Source organism: Aquarana catesbeiana, linkage group LG04 (assembly GCF_042186555.1).
Source record: "Aquarana catesbeiana isolate 2022-GZ linkage group LG04, ASM4218655v1, whole genome shotgun sequence".
NCBI lineage: Eukaryota > Metazoa > Chordata > Amphibia > Anura > Ranidae > Aquarana > Aquarana catesbeiana.
In genome coordinates, this window is record NC_133327.1 from 177668919 (window position 1) to 177692429 (window position 23511).

A 23511-nucleotide genomic window follows, 5' to 3' on the forward strand; every position below is an offset into this window, starting at 1 on the left:
GCAGGTCTGCTGATCCTCTGCCACTGAGTCCTCTCTCTCCGATCCCTGCTCACCTTCTGCTATAGCGTTCCCATGTTGCACACCACGTGTGCTGTCTAATAGCTGCTTTCCTCCAGTTTGGACCTCTTTCTGTTGCTCCATGCTGCACACCAGATGTAACGTCTGCACCACACACTTGTAGAATATATATATATATATATATATATATATATATATATATATATATATATATAAAAACCAGAATTGACTGCTGATGACATCTTTCTGGTTCACTTGTTGGTTTCCCAGTGCATCATGGGATATCTTATACCTGCAATACCTTCAACACAAAGCGAAGCTAAAGCTGAATAAAAGCCCCTTAAATGCTTCAGGTGCTGTAGACGAGCTTTGTCATAGACATGGAGGCTTTGGTGACCCTTTGAAGCACCAAGAAAGTGACAAAGAGTATAATTTTTAAAGCAAAGGAAACACAACAGTGTGAACAGGGCTGTAAGGTAACCATTTTATTTAGTGACAGGTACTTTGATTGGCATTCAGAGTGCTTTAAAAAAGCATGTCCAATGCCATATGTTGAAGCAAGTGTAAATGAGCCCTAAGGCTATGATATTTGGGCATGCTAAACAGTTTCAAAAAGCATACATACTGCAGAAATGAAGCATGACGGGACATGCATTGAATAAACTCATCTTGAATGTACTTCTGTGGGAAGAAAGGGATCTTTACATAATAGGTCAGTCTTTCTGACATCATAAAATGTACATGCTGTATAGGGAAGGTAAACCAGGCAAATATATCACCATTAAAGCACATGAGAAATGATGTAAGCCGAGAGAGAGTGATCTCATCATCATGAAGATGTAGAATGTCATCCAAAGGTCTCACCTCAAAATGGGGCAACCAGTTGTGCCAAGACCATTATAAACATGCCTGTGCTGCCACCAATGAACTGTTCTGAAAACGTGAGCCAGGACTTCACGCTGATTGGAATAAAAAAGTTAGATCGCCTCAGCGAGTCTGTTTGGCGTCCTAATTACTGTTTATCCTGCGGATAGCCTCTTATTAAAAAGTGAATAAATGCAAACCCCCACAATCCTCCTTCCTTCCAGCAGAAAACCCCTTAACATAATCATGCAGATCTGTAAAACGAAATATAAAGCAAGCACACTCAGTACAGTCCAATGTAAGCCCCCCTCAACCCTTCTGAAAAAAAGAAAGTCACAGGAGGTGGGGGGGAGTGAGAAGCAAAACGCAGAGAGAGTTCCTCATTTTGAACTTAAGGCAGATAAGAAGGAAAGAATACATTTGCATAGATAGGCCTTCAGAAACTACAAAAAGAGGTCCTGCTCCTGAGTTATTCTCATCCGCTTTCAGAAAAGTAAACGTTCAGATGTGCAGAAGTGGGAGGGGGAAATCTGTATAATGTACAAGGAATCATATAGAAATATGTAAATAAGCAATGCAACAGAAGAATAGGAGATGCTCCAAAGACAGCTGACAATCTCCATTCATGAGAGAGAGTCAAAAACAGGAGGAGATACTTCCTAGCAAGCAAACATGGTTTCCAGGCAGCGTTGACAGTGGGGAGATAAGACTCTTGAATATTCATGAGGTGATCAAGTAGTTACATAAATAATTGTTTGCACATCTGAATATTATTCACCTGCTGCTCTTTTTACAAAAAACTGAGGGCAATACAACTCACAAACTGAGAAAGGCGCTAAGATTCCCTCGACCAGGCTTTCTCAATCTTTTTAATATGGAGGAACCCTTCAAATGACTTTTAGGTTCCAGGGAACTCCCGCTGATTATTATATCCACAAGGGACTTTAATGTAAGCTGCAAGTTGTGAATATAGGATTATATAAACTAATAAGGAATGTGGTGCACTTAAGAGTACAGAAATAAATGATACTGGCCAGAAAAGAGATGCAGACCATAAATATTGGACTGCTCCCTCGCATTGGTGGTCAATGGACAACCACAGTGTCCTCATACATTGGTGGTCAATGGTATGTTATCTGAGAGGCAGAAATTGCTCAAAGAACCTCTAGCAAGATCTTGAGGATCCCTATTGCACACATGTAGTATGTATCTTATAACATACATATTTTAATTTGAAACAAAATATGTCTGTGTAAGTTAGCAATTACCTTTACCATGACTAAAATATACATTTATACATTCTCACAACACTTTTAGTAACCTGAGTTGCAGATTGTATTACCAGCCTCCAAAAGTAATGCCAAGCCCAACTTCTAAATATAAGAATATATTTCACAGATGTTTCTCATTAACATAACTGCTTGTTGTGCATGTATTTTATGTAGGTGTGTGTAGGACATTTAAATGATTACTATTTATAAGGATAATTACATAAAACTTGATGATTATCTTTCCAATTATATAACCGTCACCTGGGAAAATGATGTGTGACCTGAAATCAATGTATTGCTGACTATCCTGTGCCAATGGAGTTAAAAGCCTTCAGGTTGGAGATTCCCTGCCCCTGACCCTCATCCACTGACACTCAGCAGGTCTTTGTCAAACTGAAGATCTTAATCAATCATGGCCTGTGACTGGGGAATGACAGAAAGAAGATAGATGAGGGATTGAGTGACCTCAGGACCTCCCTCTTGTCTTCAGTCTGCTAGGTTCCAACCTCCTAAGGACAATCAGGGAATAACCTGCTGGCAGGGGTCGCAACCTCCAGGCTGGTGTATCTTTCTTATCCTCTCAAAGGGGCAATTAATTTTCCTCAAATCCACGCCCAAAGCTCTTATCTATATAAGATCCGGGTCCAAAATGGCCACTGAAGAGGGTGATCCCAAAGGACTCCATGAATGAAGATAATTTAATAACCAGCATAGAAACCTGACATGAAGGAGCATATAAGCTAGGTCAGCAATAGTGTACAGGCGGCCAAATGGTGGTCAGTATGCCAGATGCTGAGCCCATAAGAGGATGCAACAAAGCATACAAAAAAAAAAAGTTGTGAAGTTGAAATGCGCAACATCAATGCCAGTCTATTCAATCAACATCAATGTCAGCCTACTTAATGTACAACACATGTATATAAACATATAAAGTGTCCATTTATACAAACACAATATATATATAGCCACCCTATCACAGTTAGATATGTTTAATTGGCCTTTTTCATAGGCACTTTTGTGTGACTACTAATTATCTCCTTCCACAGGACACCATCTGACAAAGGCTTTGCAGCCTGGATCAATTTAAGGCTGGTGCCATAAATTCTACACAGAAGAGGTGAACCCGAAGTAATGTGATGAAAGACCTGTGCTGGGATTATGGTCCTTTGGGCCATAAAGGAGTGCCAAAGCCTATAAGAGCCTGCACCGTCCTTTCAGTTAAACAGATCACAGACAACCTGTTGCTTCTTAGAAAGCTCCATTCTCCTTAACAGTCAGTAGCTTGGCCAAAAGAAGGATTTATTTTTTCCAGTGTCATTTTTATTTATTTTTTTCTCAACAAATATAGTTGGACCATCCTAACAACACATGCCAAGGTTAGGCCTCTCCAAGAACTGCAACCAGTAGAGCGAGCTGCCAGCCACTGTGCCAAAAACAATGCAACCTAATTCACTACAAAGAAAAGGGAATAGGAAATGGATTGCCCTGCTCTTAGGTCCAACGCTAGAAGCCATAAAACAAGGCCTTATGCAAGTGTCTAGACTCCAGTACAGACCTGCCCTGGAGCCAAGATACATATTGCTGTGAACTGAAGACAAGGGCCTTTTCAGGTGTATCACACACAGGCTGCTACTGTGCTCGGCACACACACACATATACACAATGACACATATGTGCACTTAAAGGCCAAACCATAGTCACTATGAATTACTCTTCTTCTTAGTATCTACCATTTCTCCGAAGACCACATCAGTATAGAAAGGAGTAAATCAATAACAGTTTTTTGGAGTTTTTTTACTCAAGATTTAAGTAAATATTTAACAATTTCAAGCTCATATATTTTTGAAGGTCAAATTTCTGTAATTCTAGAATGTTCAGACATTATCATTCCACCACCGTTAAGTTTAGCATAGTTCACGTAAAATAATATTTGGAATGTACTACTCTATTCAGCATTAAAAAATACATGTTTGATGCAGTAGGTTAGTAAGTAGGTGTTCTATGCAAAGGTTTCAGATCTCTGAGTTAATAAAAAAATCCCATAAACTTTTAACATTTCTACATTCTATGCAAATATTTCCTATTAAGGGTCAAGCAGACTACTAGAAACCATACTGCTTTTCAAAAGCACATAAAAGCAAGTAGACCAGCAAACAGCAAGAAATGCATGGGTCCTAGATCCTTCCATGGCAGGTTTCGTCCTTATCAGATGTGAGCATGGTGGATTCACCATCATCTGTGCAGAGCTAGTCTCTGAATATGTCTTCCCTGCCTTCTGCCATGCCATTTGTTCAAGTTATGTCTTGTGCCAGCCCTGCCACCTGGACCTTTTGGCCTTGTGTGTGCAACCCTTCTGTCAACAGCCCTCCCAAGAGATCTGCTAATTAATGGCTTGTTTCCATTAATCTTATGGCACTTTCAATTACACTATTATACACCAGATGGAAACATACAGTTTAGGCTCTTACCTTGACACCCCCCATTGCGCTCTTCATACCCGGCATTACACAGGCAGTTCCCAATAGGCACCAGCCACTCGCCATCGGCTCCACAGTACATTTTAGGCACATCTTTCTCCTCAGAGTTATTGACACAAGATCCTCTGACTTCTACCAGTGAGGAGGTGTCAGAACCTGTGATGGTGTCAGGAAACTGGGCCAGGTTCCGAACAGTTAATGGACACTTCTTGTAGAAAACACGGACAGACACAAGGGCGATACATGCTCCCACATCCTGAAAGGCCAAGTAGAAACCTTTCTTGCTGAGTGGACCTACATCCCTGACCTCCGTGTTGAGCTTCATTATCCGGTCTCCAATGTCCACCTGGGTGAAGCTTTCATCAGCAGCTATAGTGTCAATTTTGACAAATTGAGTTTCGCGGATAAATCGTTCCTTATCGCTGTTTGACTCATAATAGTAAAGATTAAATGTCTCCTTGCAAGTTCCCATCACACCAGGCAAGCTATTACAGTCCCTTAGGGTGAACTTGATTTCAACGTACACCCTCTGTGCCCCACTTCGGGGGATCCAGTCAGTCCGTAACCAGTTGTTCTGGCTTGACTCCATTACGTTACAGACCTGATAGGTTCGTATAGGAGTGTTTTTCTCATCCATGATGCTCACTTCTTCCCACTGTAATAAAAAAAAAAAATTACATTTAGTTTTCAAATTTTTATTGGCACAACTAAGCAATAAAAGCAATTAGCTTTTGTGACATATAGGCCACATAACACCTAGCACTGCAGAGATCAGTGTCGATGTGTAATGTCCGCTAACCTATAGAAGACAGGCTTTTGCTTAAACCAGATAATGTGAAATATTTTTTTCAGATTGCTTGCCATAGATTACAGCTGTCTGCAAAAGTGCATTGTCCTTTGTATATTAAATAAGTTAAAATATATGCTTTAGGAAAAGACTGTACTAGCAATTTTAAGCTTAGCTGCAGATGTAAATGAAGCACAAGAGAGCAACATCAGACAAGTGTCATCGCACAAAGTATTGCCACAGTATAAAAAATATATATATACAAAACTCAGCTACAATTTCCTAACATAATAGCAGACGCATAGGCAGATGCCAGTTTAGCTGGCAACTGAATCCTTTACTACTGCCCCCTGTTGGTCACAGAGGATATATGACATTTACCAGAGGCAGTCAACAAAGCCATAAGCACCTTAGCTGCTCATATCAACCAATCTGTGTGATCCTAATAAGGTCATATCCTAAAAAGCTTAAAGTATGCGAATGAACCCACTACCACCAAATCTAAGGGCCATCACAGCTGGATTTGCTCTGTGCTACAAATATGTAAACTGTGTACCTACTAAGAAAAATGTCCTTTATTTAGATCTACTAAAATACAATGCAGATCAAACAAGTAACTGTAAAAGGAAAATGCAATCTACCGAGGATCCCTGACTGTCCATGTACTATTAAATTTTTCACCAGCAGTATAAAAATAGCATGCATGCGTCTGCTGGGCTTGGAGAAAACTGTCACGTCCGTAGGGAGACAGGAAAGTGGCAACTGAAATCAGCGTCACTTAAACATTACTGCAGCCCTGACACTCTCAATATTACCAGTAATGCAAGAAATTCATATTATGTCAACCTATAAGTCAATGTCAAACTTATATGTCTCTATAGAAATAAACACAGCGGATTGAAAGAGCAATAAATTCTTATGCTGCAGGATGGTGGATATATAAACAGTATGTGTCACAAACAATGTTTAAAGGAAAATTCATAATAAATAGGTTTGCATAATGACTCGAATGAAGTAAACACAAATTTGAAATATAAATTGTCTGAACAAGAAAAAAAAAAGGCATATGCGTGTATACTATGATGCCCTATTCCCAAGACATATAAATCAGGTTTGATGCAAAAGTGCAGTCAAAGAACACGTGTCCATTAGGAAGAAACGTTTATGTCTCACTGGACACTATGAGGTAAAGCATTTTTATCCTTCGTGCTGCTATTATAAAAAAAAAAAAATGTAATTTATGTGGTCCAATTAAACCATTATACAGCTCACGCTGTCTGCGATGAGAAACATGTATTATGTTTCTCAAGGTCAACCCAAATTACATTGTTGTACGGTTTCCACTATACTTCTTGCCCTTGGCATACAGAATGAGCGATTGTCCCTTTGTATTGCACAGTGTGGGAATAGGACAGGCTGTTTCTGAATAAGTTCTACAGGCCGGAGAACAGCGATGCACACTGAAGAGTCTGAGGTAAATGTCAGCCATTTACGCCTCCAGGTGCCAGTCAGCCATCGTGAAATCATGAATCTTCTGTTAGAACATCTCAAGATGTACTGCTAAAACCACTAGAACATCTCAAGATGTACTTATACATAAAAACTCCACAAACTGGAGCTCACTGTATGTTTGTGGTCTTATTTTCAGGCCATTTATTCCTAGACCTGGAGTCACATGACTGAGCCTTACATGTATCCTTGCCTGCCTCAGGTAATGTATTCCTTACTGTGGAGGACAATGTAAGTCCTGAGTTGAAGGAACTTCTCTGTTAAGCAATTCATTCTTTGACAATTATTTGTTATAGATTAAACAAAAAGTAGCACTGCAATGCTATTCAGAGCTATAGGATCCCTGCTTGGCATCTTCTACCATAATCAGGCAAAAAAAGCAGGGAGGGCAGACGGTAAGTCTAACAATGATGCCATTGCTGCATGCGATGGCATCTTTCGGGCCTTGTGTAAAATATACGTGAGTGCCCTGAAATTACCATTGTTAGCAGGCTGTGCATTCTGCATGCTTTGCTTTAGAGAAGAGCGGGGATAAAAGCTCTTCAAATACCATGGCATTTCAGGAGTATACTTACCATTGTTAAACTTTGTTCTGCTCACCAATACATAGGTTAAATAGCTAACTTAGGTATTTTTAACAACAAACCACAGCGAAATGCTTGAGAAACAGAATAAAACCAACAAACACTGTAAGAAGCGTGCTGAGTAAATGTCAAATTTACAGCTACACAATATACATGTATTGTGTTTTAGTATTGGTATAATTCAAAAATCAGCAACGTGGAGCGAAGCAGGTAAGCCGCTTGGTTGCCACGGGTTGCAGCACATCACCCCTCCTTGCCTTGATGGCCCACAAGGAGTCTCATATTATAAAGGACAAATAGTAACAAATTCTCATAGGCTCACAATGGTATTCTATTACCTAGTTTAGGCAGCTATTCACTTTTATCTTATTTTTTTTACTAAAAAGAAAACAATTTACATTTTTGTTTCACTTTAGGTTGTCAGTCAATCCCGTAATGGTTATCCCCCTAAAATATTAGGTTTCAGGGCGCACAAAAGGTAATTGATATGGTGGGCCGCAGAAGTAATAAGCCTCTCTGCACAATCAACCAAAAATGAGCCTTTCTGAAATCGGTATAGAGAGCCAATCATCCCATTAGAGTCTCTTAATTGTACCAAATCAAGGACTTACCCCTCCTTCTACAGGACTGGCTATCCAGCCAAGCTCTCCTTGCACAGACCTGGAATCCAAGAGGGTAACTGAAAGAAAAGAGCAGGTATACCGTGAGTGACATGGACGGGAAATGGAGCACAATAGTCTATGATTGAGATCCATCTGGGAATGCTAGCTCAGATATTTTTTTTTTTACATATATATATATATATATATATATATATACACATATATATATATAAAATCATATTTATATATATGTTTTCCCTTCTTTTACATAATTGATGTGCTTTGTAGACAAAGGGTACTTGTCATTCTCTTCTGCTAATGTATTAAATAGTCCCAGATTTATTATTCATCATATTGATAATGGTACCAGTTATTCACCGTGTAGCATTGTGATAATGTGCCGACAGACGGGAGTCAGACTAGCCCCCATGTCAGGGGTTTTAACTAGTTCCTTAGCTTTAATCAATATGTTTAACACAGGAATGTTGCAGAAGAATTCAGTTACCGTAGACCATATGGCAAAATTCATAGAGGGTATCAACAATCCATCGATCATTTCTACAGTTGCAGCTCAATGCTGCTAAAAAACCTGTTAAAGCCCTGCACTATATATATATATATATATGGCCTGTATCCATTTTTTTTAGTTGTCCATGGAAAGCCTACCCAGAAAGTCATCACTTAGATCTGTAATTTTATGATGACACAATGGCTAGTTTGGATTTCGGCATTTCTCTGCATTCGATCGGTAATCTTTTTCCACTTGGTAATATTTTTTTTTCAACCATTTGTACAAAACTGTACCCATCTTATATTTCTCTTCATTTCCCCTCCTCCATTCTGGTGTGCCGCAATCTACGTCCATCTAGATTATTATAAGGTAGATTGGAGCTACAAAGAGAACAATGGGGCTCAATTTATACAAAAAGAGGGGAATAAGGGGAGAGGGGAACGCAGACGTGATCAGCATTCAAAGGCACAGAACCCCTTGTGTGCGAGAGAAGGCAGACATTCTACTGCAACTTTATGGCAGGCAAGTTTAGCAGGCAGATGTGAAGAACACGTATGAAACCAATGATGTCCGGGGACGAAGATGCTACACTGATTGTATCCGTTACACACACTGGCATGTAGAGAGAGATCCAGGGCAATGCAGCCATATGTATAATACATGAAATGTAAGTGGATGGAGTGATAAAAGGGGGGCCAAATAACAGACATGGTGACACAGTGATGGATGGATGGATAGATAGACAAATAGTAGATAGATAGATAGATAGATAGATAGATAGATAGATAGATAGATAGATAGATAGATAGATAGATACCTTGATATGTACTTCTTACAAGAGTATCCACCATTTAAAGCTCAACAGTCCCAATTTTGGGCTTCAAGCAGACCCTGGACATGCAGCTATGGAGACACACAGGACCAGAGACATGGTAGGGGACAATATTAGCACTCATTGAACCCGTCATAGGCACCCATGGTGGAAATGACAGAATGTCTCCTCAGACCAGAAACTATTAAGCAAGAAGAAACATCCTCTCTAGCCTCAGTTACCAGACCTTCAAAGGTCTGAATTCTTTCAGATCTGCAGGATGTCTACATAGGGGCAGATAATCTGAAGGCGGCTCTGGTCACCTCTGCTTCAGTAACATTTTTATATAAAAGGGATTTTTCTGAGTCTTGATTGGGGATTGAGCACAAACTCTGAGGAGGGGGGGATCTATGGAGAACTGAACACACAATATATATGAAAAGTATTAATGTGTTAGGTTACCCTGCATTGACATCTGCACTGGAATGTATAAGAGTGTACAAGGGGCACCAGTCACATCTGTATAGGAGTATTATGGAATAAAGAGGACTATACAGGGGGAATCAGTCACATCTGTATAGAAATACATTGGAATAAATAGGAAAATTCAGGGGAAATCAGTCACATCTGTATAGGAGTACATTAGAATAAATAGGAATATACAGGGGGATCAGTCACATATGTATATAGGGGGTACCAGTCTCATCGGCGTAGGAATATACAGGAGGAATCAGTCACATCTGTATTGGAATATACCAGGGGCAGAAGTCTCATCTGTACAAGAATATATAGGAATTTACATGAGGCACCAGTCATATCTTTATGGGATTATACAAGGGAGATCAGTAACATCTTTATGGGAGTATACAAGGGGCATCAGTCACATATTTATGGGAATATACAAGGGGCATCAGTCACATATTTATGGGAATATACAAGGGGCATCAGTCACATATTTATGGGAATATACAAGGGGCATCAGTCACATATTTATGGGAATATACAAGGGGCATCAGTAACATCTTTATGGGACTATACAAGGGGCATCAGTCACATCTTTATGGGACTATACAAGGGGCATCAGTCACATCATTCTAATGTATATAATTATAGAGGCAGCACCAGTTAGATCTGTATAGGAATATACCAGGGGCAGGAGTCTCTTCTGTATCGGAGTATATTGGAATAAATAGGAATCAGTCATACATATATAGGAATGAATGAATATGATTACAGAGGGAACACAAGTTACATCTGTCTAGGAATATGTAAGGAGCACAAGACCTATCTGTATAGTAGTATATAACAGTCAGTGGAGTATATAGGAATATACAATGCCATCTGTATAGGAGTATAATAAAAGTATAAAGGGATATTTAGGAATATACAGGGGGCACCAGTCTTATTTCAATAGGAATATATGAAAGGGGGCAGTCCCAACTATATTGGAGATCTATACATCTGTCTTGGAGTACATAGGAATATACACATCTGTCTGTATAGGAATATCTAGAGATATACGGAGCCGTCCCATCCTGTGTATCGGAGTACATAGGAGCAGTATACAGACAATGTGCCTGGAGGAGTATATAGGACTAGTATACAGACGATGTGCCTGGTGGAGTATATAGGAGCAGTATACAGACGATGTGCCTGGAGGAGTATATAGGGAGTAGTATATAGATGATGTGCCTGGAGGAGTATATAGTAGTATATAGGAGCAGTATACAGACGATGTGCCTGGAGGAGTATATAGGAGCATTATACAGATGATGTGCCTGGAGGAGTATATAGGGAGTAGTATATAGATGATGTGCCTGGAGGAGTATATAGTAGTATATAGGAGCAGTATACAGACGATGTGCCTGGAGGAGTATATAGGAGCATTATACAGATGATGTGCCTGGAGGAGTATATAGGGAGTAGTATATAGATGATGTGCCTGGAGGAGTATATAGTAGTATATAGGAGCAGTATACAGACGATGTGCCTGGAGGAGTATATAGGAGCATTATACAGACGATGTGCCTGGAGGAGTATATAGGAGCATTATACAGATGATGTGCCTGGAGGAGTATAAAGGAGTAGTATACAGACGATGTGCCTGGAGGAGTATATAGGAGTAGTATACAGACGATGTGCCTGGAGGAGTATAAAGGAGTAGTATACAGACGATGTGCCTGGAGGAGTATATAGGAGTAGTATACAGACGATGTGCCTGGAGGAGTATATAGGAGTAGTATACAGACGATGTGCCTGGAGGAGTATAAAGGAGTAGTATACAGACGATGTGCCTGGAGGAGTATATAGGAGTAGTATACAGACGATGTGCCTGGAGGAGTATATAGGAGCAGTATACAGACGATGTGCCTGGAGGAGTATATAGGAGCAGTATACAGACGATGTGCCTGGAGGAGTATATAGTAGTATATAGGAGCAGTATACAGACGATGTGTATAGACATCTGGCAGTGATCATTGTGTGGCGGGGTGGTGGGATGGAGTCTCCCGATAATAATGAGCACCGATGTGAAGAAGTTGTCCGGACATTTATCTCCTCTCCGTACGATGGGATCACACACACACAGATCCATCGTCCAGCGATCCCGATCAGCCCCCATGGGACTCCCATCCAGCTCGGGTCGGTCCACATCCAGTGCATTCCTCCGGTGTCCCCTCCATGGAGGATCTCCCAAATCCATCCAGATCGGTCCATATCACATAGCGGGCAGACCCCCCCGCCGGTCCGATCCAATGATAATCCCAGGCTTACCTTCACTGGCCGGATAGATCCTAGATCCTGTGACTGCCGAACAGATCCCAAAGATCAGAGAGTAGAGGAGGCAATGTAGAGTAATCCCGGCCATGGCGGAGGTGGAGGTCTGTGTATGTGTACGGTGCTTGTCTCCTCTCCTTCTCTATATCCCAGCGGAATCAATGCTTCAAGTTTTAGTGCGGCTGCAAGACATTGCCAAGGGGGCGGGGCTCCCAGGCTCCTTCATGCCCCCGTCCTGCTCCCCTCTGTCACTCAACCCATCGCGGGCCAATCATAGGCAGGAATGGGCGGGGGGTGAGGCGGGGTTAGGTAGGCACGCCCCGTTTACCTGGCTTGGCCCGTCATTGTCAGACAGGCTGGGAGAGCGAGGGATGTGAGTTATAGAGCGGAGGAAGTGGAGGGGACACATCGGGGGATGTGATCGCTGGCCGATCCGACACATCTGTAGGATGGACGTGTCCCCCATCCTCCTCTTCTCACTGTCACCATGTCACAGCACCTAGGATGACCCCCCGGGGACTATGCAGGGGTCGGTGCTGGAATCAATCATCGCCTGTGATCTGATCTCCTGAGGTGTCCCATAGGAGATAAAAGTGCACAGTCCTAGAATGGGGTCCCCCTATTAGTGTTCCTTCATTGTCCCCATACAGAGGATCCAGATGACATCCTAGGCTGGTGACACCCAGGCCATTTCCTCATCACCCTTTCCACCAGCCAGCACCATATTTTACAGACAAATCCACAACGATTTTCTATGGGATCGCAGACACTTCCATTGTACAGTATTTTGTCACTCAGCGATTAAGGTTCAGCAGCGTCTTGTGTCGCTAGCAACATTTTCTGTCGATTGTCGCTGAAATCGCTGAGGGCCGATTCACATCACAATTGCTGTGCCCCATGCGTTTCGGTGTATTTTCCCCCTCTTTTTCTATTTTTTTCTTCCTCTCAATTGAGGACATATTCATTGCAGTGTTTTTTTGATGCGATTTTCTGCGTTTCAGATGCGTTGCATGCAGAATAAAATGCAGAATGTTTGACTTTTGTTGATTGCATTGAAACGTACTGCTGTGGTGTGAACTAGGGCCATTGGAATCCATGTTAAACATTGTTCATGCATTTTTTGATGCAGAATAAAGACATACTGGACTGCATCTGGTGTGAATCGGCCCAGAAAGGGAGCGATTTGTTGTAGAATATATCCCCTACAGCACCATTACCCGGGACTCTCACAGCCTAGGTTCACATTGCTGCGGGTTAGAAATCGTGCCAGTTCAGCGCAACTCGCATGATTTCAACCCGGCAATGCAGTCCGACTTTGAGGGCGCTTTGACAGACATCTGTGCGGGTTTCTGCACAGATGTCTGTACAAATCGTCCCCCAAAGTCGCCAAAAGTAGTACAGGAACCAACTCCGTACTGATTTTGGCGGTGCCATTGCTGGCAATAGCCGCCTATTTGGCATGCGATTTGCCAGATCGATCCAATGTGGGCACAATGAAAGGCTGATTCACACTACAAAAACGGAATGTGGTGTTTTCTGGATGTGTTTTTTGCTTATAGTTTGCGCCACAAAAACTCACTCTGAATTCTGTATACACATTTTTAATGCGTTTTTAATGTGTTCCAGTGCGTTTTTTTTTTTTCCACTCTTGTTTTTTCTTTTTTTCCAAGGTTTCTCTGTTTTTTTTTTTTGTTTTTGTTGTAATGCATTCTGATGCCAGGTTCCGTTACAATTCAGTGCAGAAAAATGCAGCATGTGCTAGTTTTTTTTTTGACTGCCTTGATGTGAACTCTACCTTTGGAACCCAGATAACCTACTACTGTGTTTTTGATGCAGAGACGAAAACGCACTGGACTGCATCTGGTGAGAACAGCCCCCTAAATCATTAGCTGCAAATCACTGTAAGGGCTCATACATGCTGCAGCTCAAAAACGCCTGCTTTACAGGGCTTTGAGCTTTTTGTTTTTCTTCTGTCTCTAAACACCCCTCCTTTTTTTTTTTTTTTCGTATAAAAAAGTTATAATAAAGAATGAACTGATTAAAAAAAAAAAAACACACACCCCTCTATGTTAGATTATGGGGTTGATTTACTAAAGGCAAAAAGATTGTGCACTTTGCAAAGGGCAGTTGCTTCACAGCTTAGTAAATGAGCAGAATCTCTGCTGACTTCCATCATCCAATCATGTGCAAGCATAAATGCAGTTTTTCTGCCACGTGATTGGATATTCTTTGCAAAGTGAAGCTTTACCTCATTTACTAAGCTCTGGAGCAACTTCAAAGTGCACAATCTATTTGCCTTTCGTAAATCTGCCCCTATGTTTCCATGCACATGGGAGTTTAGAAGCAGAAAAAAAACCCACCAAAGTCACCTTCAGGAGAGGAGATTTTGAGCATTAAAAAAAACATTTAAATGTGCCTAAACACCCTTGGCGTGTTTAGCGCTTGACCATTCATTCATTTCAATGGGCAGAATAAATTATATATTCTGGCTGAAGAAATGAATGAATGACCAAGCGCTTGCTGCGCCAAAACGCAAAGATGTGGCTTTAGGCTCATTTTTATGCTGATTTTCTCCTGCCAGGACAAGAAGAGCCCAGTGTGCTGGGATTAGCAAACTAAAGCAGTGACTAAAGTCAGCCTTGGAAGGAAGTTAATGTAGCAACATTTTACTAAAGTATCCCAGGTCATAAACAATTGTTATTTATTGATTGAATACATTTCTTGTTTTCACCTCATTTGTATCCTTATTGTATGTCTGCAGCACTGTCCGTCTACATCAGCCTTGCTCTACCTTTTGACCCCAGGTTTACACCAATATATACAGAATCAATCCAATAGTCACAGATTTACCCAAATAACCTTCGCTTTCTCGTGAATCAGTAGGAAAAATCCCTCTTCCTTAACCACTTCAATACTGGGCACTTTCACTCCCTTCCTGCCCAGGTCAATTTTCAATTTTCAGCGCTGTCGCATTTTGAATGACAATTGTGCGGTCATGCAACACTGTACCCGTGTGAAACTTTTATCATTTTTTTCCCCACAAATAGAGCTTTCTTTCGATGGTATTTAATCATCGCTGGATTTTTTATTTTTTGCTAAACAAATAAAAAAAAGACTGAAAAAATGAGGTGGCACTGATGGGCACTGATGATGAGGTACTCATATGCGCCACTGATATGCAGCACTGATGGGCGCTGATATGAAACACTGATGGGCACTGATAGGCGGCGCTGATGGGTGGCACTCATTGGCAATGATGGGCACTAATAGACGGCACTGATAGGCAGCACTGATCAGGAGGCACTGACATGAATTACTGATGGGCACTGATTGGCATCCCCAATGGGCACTGACTGGCATCCCTGGTGGGCACGGGTTATCATCCCTGGTGGGCACGGGTTATCATCCCTGGTGGGCACTTGTGGGCATCCTTGATGGGTCTTCACTGATAATCGTTGCGCTGATTATCAGTGTAGACCCTCCCCCGTCAGGACAGCCATTGATTGACCGTCCTCTACCCGTGCCTTGTCAGCGCGAATAGAAGAAAAGCTGATAAATGGCACTTCCTGGTTACGATGTGACCAGCTGTGATTGGACACAGCTCATCACATGGTAAAGAGCCTATGTTATAGGCTCTTTACCAAGATCGGAGATGTGGTGTGTCAGAGCGACACACCACACTACCGATCACTGAGCCCTCGGGGATGCGCGTGAGCAGCTTATGCTGCGGGACGTCATATGACGTCCAGTCAGGATAGCTGATCCCCCAACCCGGCTGTCATTCTTCTATAGGGCGGGCAGGATGTGGTTAAGCTGGCCATACATGGATCAAAATTCAGCCGGCTCAGAAGGGGTGCATGGGCAGGCTGGTTGTACAGAAGTCGATCTGCCGATTAACTTCTGTACAATCACCCTGTTGGATTTTTGCAGCTTGCTCAGAAAAGCCAGTTATAACCAGTGGCAGTGATCAGTCAACCACGACACTACCTGCCTGGAGTTTGCATGTTCTCCCTGTGCCTGCGTGGGTTTCCTCCGGGTACTCCGGTTTTCTTCCACACTCCAAAGACATGTTGGAAGATTAACTGGATCCTGTCTAAATTAGCTCTAGTATGTGTATGTATGAATGTGAGTTAGGGACTTTAGATTGTAAGCTCCTTGGGGGCAGAAACTGATGTGAATGTATAATAAATATGTAAATGCTGCATACATTGGCAATGTTACATAAAAATAAATCAGTGTATTCTGACAGTGGGGAAGTCTCCCCTCAGACAGAATACCAAGGCACAGCTGGAAGATTCCCCCATCCGCCTCAAATCTGTAGATGAGGGAATAGGTTTATATTTTTTTTCTTTCAGCTCTCTGTTTGAATGCTGTGCTGCAAAGTGGTGTTGGCCCCAGAACTATGCAAACACTATCAGATAAAAGGTCAATCAGCCACAGCTCATGGAACCCCAGTAACCTCTGTTGGAACCCCAGACTCCATTGAACCATGGTTGGGAATAGCTGGTTGGTTTATAAGCAAATCATTGTTAGCTTCATGGCATTTCTCAGGAAGGGTTTCCTGATGGTGACAACATTGGTCCATGCTTGTGTACTGAGGGATGAAACAGCCATGTGTTGTCTCCATCATAAGGAAGGGAGTTGGGGTGACTGTATAAGAGGGCACCTGGAAGATGGGGCACAGCACTGATAAGAACAGATGACTCCAGCACAGGATCCATAATCAATAGCCTTCATGTTTAAATAAAGTGAACAGAGTAAGTGCAGGTGCAAGGCCACACTCTTCCTCAGGCATTAATTATTGATCCATGGTATGCTGGGGACATCTGATCTCATCTACGCTGATACCAGCCAACCTGCTGGCAGGGGCAGCACCCCCTTATTCAGGGCGAGTCCAGGAACATGTGTGATGGGAATATATTATTGTGAGGGACACACCAATGATTTTCATTATTTAATTTTTGCACAATTAAAGTTTTTCTGGCATATGAATACCATGGTTGGTCCTCCTTTCAACTACTTTCCCATCGCCCGCCTGGTTTCCCATTATTATAGATAATTATCAGCCAAGTTGTGGAGATACCCCATCCATATAAGACGAATTGGTCATTATTGACCTAAAATAACAGTAGTTTGAGACCCATCTTTTATATATATTTCTGACACACCAATGTCACCCTAATACAGGGGGTGCCTGAACAAGGACCTTCACCACAGGATCACCAGTAATTATTTTCATAAAAGTTGCCATTTTAAAAGTATTAAAAATGACTTTTAAAATTACAGTAATATATTACTGGTTATACAGTATTTTAATAATTGGGTTTACATATACTTTAAAGAGGACCTGTGAGTATAGAAATATTGGAACTGCCATTGCTGACTTGTTACTTGGCACTAGGTTTGGGGCAACAATCCAGATTACCAAGTAAAAAACTGACATAAAGCAAGCATGCAGCCAGTGAAATCTGAAAACATCTCCATCTTGCATTCTTGTTCCAAGTAAGTGACTTATTGGATAGAGGAGCCAAGATCCGTATGACAGCACAACTGTACCTTGAGAAATAAATACAGAATACTTTATTAATCCCAAAGGAAAATTGGGAAAATGTTACGACAGAGACACACTTAAAAAGATTGTAAACCCTTGTGTTCTTTCACCTCAATGCATTCTATGCATTAAGGTGAAAAACCTTTTGTAGTACAGCTGCCCCCCCCCCCCCCCCCCGAGCCCCTCTTTTACTCACTTGAGCTCAGTCTTTCCAGCGATGGGGACAAGCACTCCAGCTCCAGCCAGTGTCTCAGGTCCTAATAGGATAGATTAATAGCAGCTCAGCCATTGGCTCCCACTGCTGTCAGTCACATCCAATGATGCGGGAGCCGTGGGCAGGGCCAAGTTCTGCTGTCTGTGTTAATAGGACATGGGAGCGTGCCCGCACGAGTGCCCTGAGGGAGAGTGGCTCTCCGACGGGGCACTTGAGAAGAAGAGAAGCTTTGGATCGCCGCTGAGGGACCCCAGAAGAGGAGGATCGGGGGCCACTCTGTGCAAAACCAACTGCACAGAGGAGGTAAGTATGACATGTTTGTTTTAAAAAAAAAAAAAACCTTTAGTTACCCTTTAACAGGAGAAAACACAAGATCACAACAATAAACTGAACAAGATGCAAAAACACAACAAAATTACCAATAACAGCCATTAATATCAAATAACAAAATTAAAGCTACACTACAAATAAAACATCCATACAATTAAAATACAACATAGATAAATAACACAATATAAAATAACAGGCAAACTACCAAATACAAATAATACACCACTTTCTCTAACACCACCCCAGATATTAACCAACACAATACCAACATACTATAAAAAAAAACACATAAAATCCTTATCATAAACAACCAGAATTAAATCTTCACCCGTGAAATGACATCTCCCATATTTATGCTTTACCTACAAGGGAAATCTGAAAATCTCATTATCAGAGATCTGTCAGCAAAACCAAATTCATCCTCAGTAACCAGAAGGAGATTTTCAGATAAGACAGCAGTCAGGAAAAGTGAATGGCCAGTCTGGCTTCCAGCATTCATTCACAGAAAGAGATCCATTTACAGCCAGCTATAGTGATCTGTGTTAACTCTCCCACCGCTAGAAGGGTGGTCACCTACTAATATACATCCCAGGGCAGTCTATGCATTGGAAGCATGCTATGGGACCTATGTCATGTATATTACTGTGACTGATCAGTGAAGAATAGCTCCTTATAAGTCATTTCCAGCACAAGGCTTTAAAAAAAAAAAAAAGGGAGCCAGATATATGACATAAAAGACATTCAAATGATTACATGACACTAGTTACTATAGAGGTTGGCATGTGCAGTCACCTTGTATTAGATATGGTCATTTGTTAATCTAAAGCTTTTTATGTTATGACATTCATTTTAAAGAATTTGTAGAATATCAAATATACTTTTCCCATCAGAGTAGGCTGATGGCCTGGCAAATGAGTTTACACCATTACAATGGCCATGCCGTGATAGGCGTTGCCGATAAGACTCCTCAAACTTTTCAAATATGCAATTCAAGTGATTAAAATGCAATATATATTTTTTTTTTTGTAGATTGATACTACTGAGATGTATAATTCTGAAACTGCTAGTCCAAATAATCTAACACTGAAATTCTACATATAACAGAAGATTTAATAAGCCAACAGACATTGCAATGGGATACAGAAACGAATAATAATAACTATTTAGGAATCAGCTTATATTGGCTTACAAACTTCAAGCTGCTGAATGCTAATTTCTTGCTATGAGCTACCTGAATTTGATTTAAAAAAAAAAACATACACACCACACTTACAGGCAAGTTCATTTAATTACAAGGTATCTAAAATAAAAACAGTAGGAATTATTAAAATCCATGGTTTTATGGTCTGGTTTAAATCCCTATGTTTATTTTATTTACTTTTTGGCTATGTTCCAATGAAGAGATTCTTTTCTATGATTTCCTGCCCAGGAAACACATCAGGAAGTGAGTACAAAATTTCCTCCTAGATAATCAATTGTCTCTCCTTTTTTGGTGAAAACTGCAAAGGTTTGGATTTTCTATTATACCTGTATGTCCCAGTGACAACCATCATCAAGGCCTATAGATAGGGTGAATGTCCTCCTAGTGGACACAGACACCAATAAAAACCTAACATTTTCCTACTCTATCCAGAAATAATAATACAGGCATACCCCACTTTTAAGTACACAATGGGGTGTACTGGAGTTGATTTACTAAAAGTAGAGAGTGCAAAATCTGGTGCAGATGTGCATGGTAGCCAATCAGCTTCTAACTTCAGCTTGTTCAATTCAACTTGAACTAAAACAAAAACCTGGAAGCTGATTGGTTTCTATGCAGAGCTGCACTAATATTTTGCACTCTCCACTTTTAATAAATCAACCCCACAATTCTGGAAAGAGATAAAATATCAAAAAGGGCAGTGCTACTAATATTGTCCACAATGCATACCTCCCAAATTTCTGAGATGGGAATGAGGGACACCTATTAGTAAAAGTATGTAGGCATAGGACACACCCCCTGCCACGCCCCCTTAAAGGAGAATTGTACATAAAAAATATTGGTTAAACACACTAAGTGTTTTTTTCTACTATTCCTTTAGATTGGCTTTTGGAAATTACAAATGCAGCAATTCAGACATTGGAAGAAAGGTTTAGCGCTGGGAAGCACTTTTTTGATAGATAAAAAGTGCATTTCATATAACTTTATAGATCAGACCAAAACGAGGTACAAATGAGGAGGAAAGAGGGACAGAGGGATTTTTTTTCAAATCAGGGACAGTCCCTCGAAATCACGGACAGTTGGGAGGTATGCACAATGCGAACTTCTATGAAATGCCATTACTCAAAGCAACCAATCAGACTGCAACTCAAAGCAACCAATCAGACTGCAGCTCTCAGCAGGCTTAGCTTCAAGCAAACATTAGATGTATATGGATTGTATTCTTTCCACAAAGTCTTTGGAATCCGAAAAATAAACTTTTTCTGAAAATGATGGGTTTTTTTTGTTTTTTTTTTACCGATTTTTACATCTGCAGGCTTTTATGTGCCATTTCTGTAAAGTGAGGCTCAGCAGTGTAAATTTTGGAGGCTCATAAAATAAATGGGGAAATGGCCTATATAACTTGTTGGACATCATTTTCGAAGGGTGTTAAAATGTGACAGATTTACATTTAATGTAGTGAGTGCTTTTAAATTTCCAATCATTTCCAGTAGGTCATTAAGAAGTCTTAGTATTTTAAATTCACACTAGATTGGCCGGTGAATTATTAACTCTTTAACTCTTTTTATGCAGAGTTGAGACTGAAAAAAAAAACAGAAAAAAAAAATTAGATTATCATTCAATTAATACAAACATTTATGTCGTAAAGTTTTAGAGAAGAGGGTTTGTTATAAATTAGGAGAAAGCTAAAATATCTGTGCTGCTCATAGCATGCAGTCATGGGTGGGATGGATCTGATTGGATGTGATTGGATCCTGCGGTACACAGACACTTTTGTTTTGGATCATGATGTCTTGAGCAGGGCATAAATCTGCGGTAATATCCAGAGATGTGACACCAGAGATGTGACAGTGTCATAGAGATTGACTTTTATTTTTCTAACATCCTATGCTATGCAGGCAATAATCTCCATAAACACCAGTGTGCATTACTCCAGGCAGCACTGCAAGCACAGTGCAATTGTCAGTGAAAAATGGATGGCTCTGTTAATGAATTTAGATGTTAACAGTGTTTGCGGTGCAGAAAGTGGCAATTTAAAGCCCTTTCTACTTTCATGTGGCGAGCTGCAAACTGAACAATGATTTAAGCAGTGTCATGGGACTGTCTATAAATGCTTGGACTGCTCAGGATGAGGCAACAGCGCCACCTAGTGAGCAATGACCAAGCTCTGCTGGGATGGACAGGGATATCAGGATGGAGGTCAGGAAAAAAATGCTGTGCTCAGCCCTAAGGTGGTCATGCAGGTAGCGATTTGCAACTGATCTAAGTGTGAGTGTTCGCACACAAGCTATTTGCCATATGTTAAAATAGCAAACAATTTATTATACCAGATATTGTTCTGTTCTTGCGAATGATTTAAAAATATAGATACAAATATAATTGATCAGTGATAATTGTGGTCAATTATAATAAAATGGTAGAATTGATCTGTATTACGATTGTGTGTCAGTTCTCAGGCACACACAATTAAATGCAACCAACAACAGTCTGTTCATATGGCAGTGAGTCGATATTGATCAAGAGCTCTCTAAAAATGGTTGAAAGGAGGTTCTCTAGTTTGTGATTTGTATTCGATTTGATTTGTTTATTCACATCGAATAATCAATTAATTGATCACAGCCTTAAAGTATATGGGAACCCTTGTAAATTAACTTGTATATACACTGTATATACGAGGGGTCCTCAAAACGTTTCCACACTTTTTTATATTTAATAGAGTTCAAAAAAAGTGCGGAAACTTTTTGAAGAGCCCTCATATATATGAAAAAATTCCAAATACCTTTTTTTCTTTTTCTATGATCACATGACCTCTATTTCTCGGTTGCATTAGGGGCTTAGAGAGCTTGAGGTTGAGACTTCAGGGGGCTTGTCAGCAAGAGGCAGAGAAACAGCAGTGCACTGATCTTCCCAAAAATTCTTAGAACAAGAAATTCGTCTGAAAATTCTCAGAACATTCGGCATTCGAAAGATTTTGTTTGCTTTTAACATTTGATTTTGGAATGAATGGACTTTACCGAACGAAAACCGTATTCGCTGTTATAAATTTGTTCGTTACAGAAAATGTTTCCATCCTGCTGCTTTTGAATTTATTTATCACTGTGATAGAAAACAAACGCTGATTTAACCTTCATTAAAAATGAGAAGAACTAACAAACTTTGCGGGGGGGGGGGGCAGCACAAGTCTGACCACTGGATTACAGGCAGGCAGTTCTTCTATGCAAAATGCAAAGATGAAAACTGACCACACTGGGATGTATTTGAGGAAAAAACACAAATATGGTCTAACACATACAGTACACTATAATCTGTAAGATTACATTACTGTATCAAATCATTTCACATCCCTTTTGTCCCTAGTGCTTTGTCCAGTTCCCTACATGCAGTTTTATATTATATATACTGTTCTTTCTGCCTGGAAACTGGAGATTGTCCATGGCAACCAAAAAGTGTCCCTTTACGTCAAAAGTGGCTTTAAACCAGCTAGAAACCAGCGATAGTAAATTAGAACACTTGCAGAATTGAGAAATAGTGATTTGTGGGGAATTTTTCATCAGACACTGAAAGTGACGACAGCGACAATTCTGCGACTAAGCAAATTTCACTGTTTTTGATTTGATTACATTATTGAATAAAATTATTATTATATTATTATTTTTGATAATTATTTATAGTTATTTATTATATTATAATTTATATTTCATGCTTCAAACTTTATTATGCCCGTTCGGACAGATTTAAGTGACTTATTCCTAAGAATTACAGGCCAAAAATTTAAACCGCCAAATTTCTATGCAAAACAATGTACCACTTTGAGATGCAAAAATCTGACATAATCATATCTCCAGGGAGGTTAAGGCTAGATTTAGACATGCATCTAAACCCGCCACTTCTCTGAAGAGTGATCTGGGTTCAGATATATTTTTTAAAGCAATTGTGAGGATTCAATGTGCAGTCTCCTCACCAACGGTTTTAACACCATTTTTGCTGAACAAATGCATCACAACCA

At 40.5% G+C, this 23511-nt stretch overlaps 1 protein-coding gene across 2 annotated transcripts in view; it reads right to left on the reverse strand.

Moving 5' to 3' along the window:
* EPHA4 (EPH receptor A4) overlaps positions 1–12400 on the reverse strand; it is a 96950-nt gene extending 84550 nt beyond the window's left edge. For both annotated transcript variants that reach the window (XM_073625944.1, XM_073625943.1), the window contains exons 1-3: positions 12207–12400; positions 8122–8189; positions 4622–5285 (exon numbers count right to left, since the gene is read on the reverse strand). In XM_073625944.1, the coding sequence (XP_073482045.1) occupies positions 4622–5285; positions 8122–8189; positions 12207–12300 (826 nt within the window). In that variant the 5' untranslated portion in view covers positions 12301–12400. The remainder of the gene's footprint in view (positions 1–4621; positions 5286–8121; positions 8190–12206) is intronic.
* Between the last annotated feature and the right edge of the window lie 11111 nt (positions 12401–23511).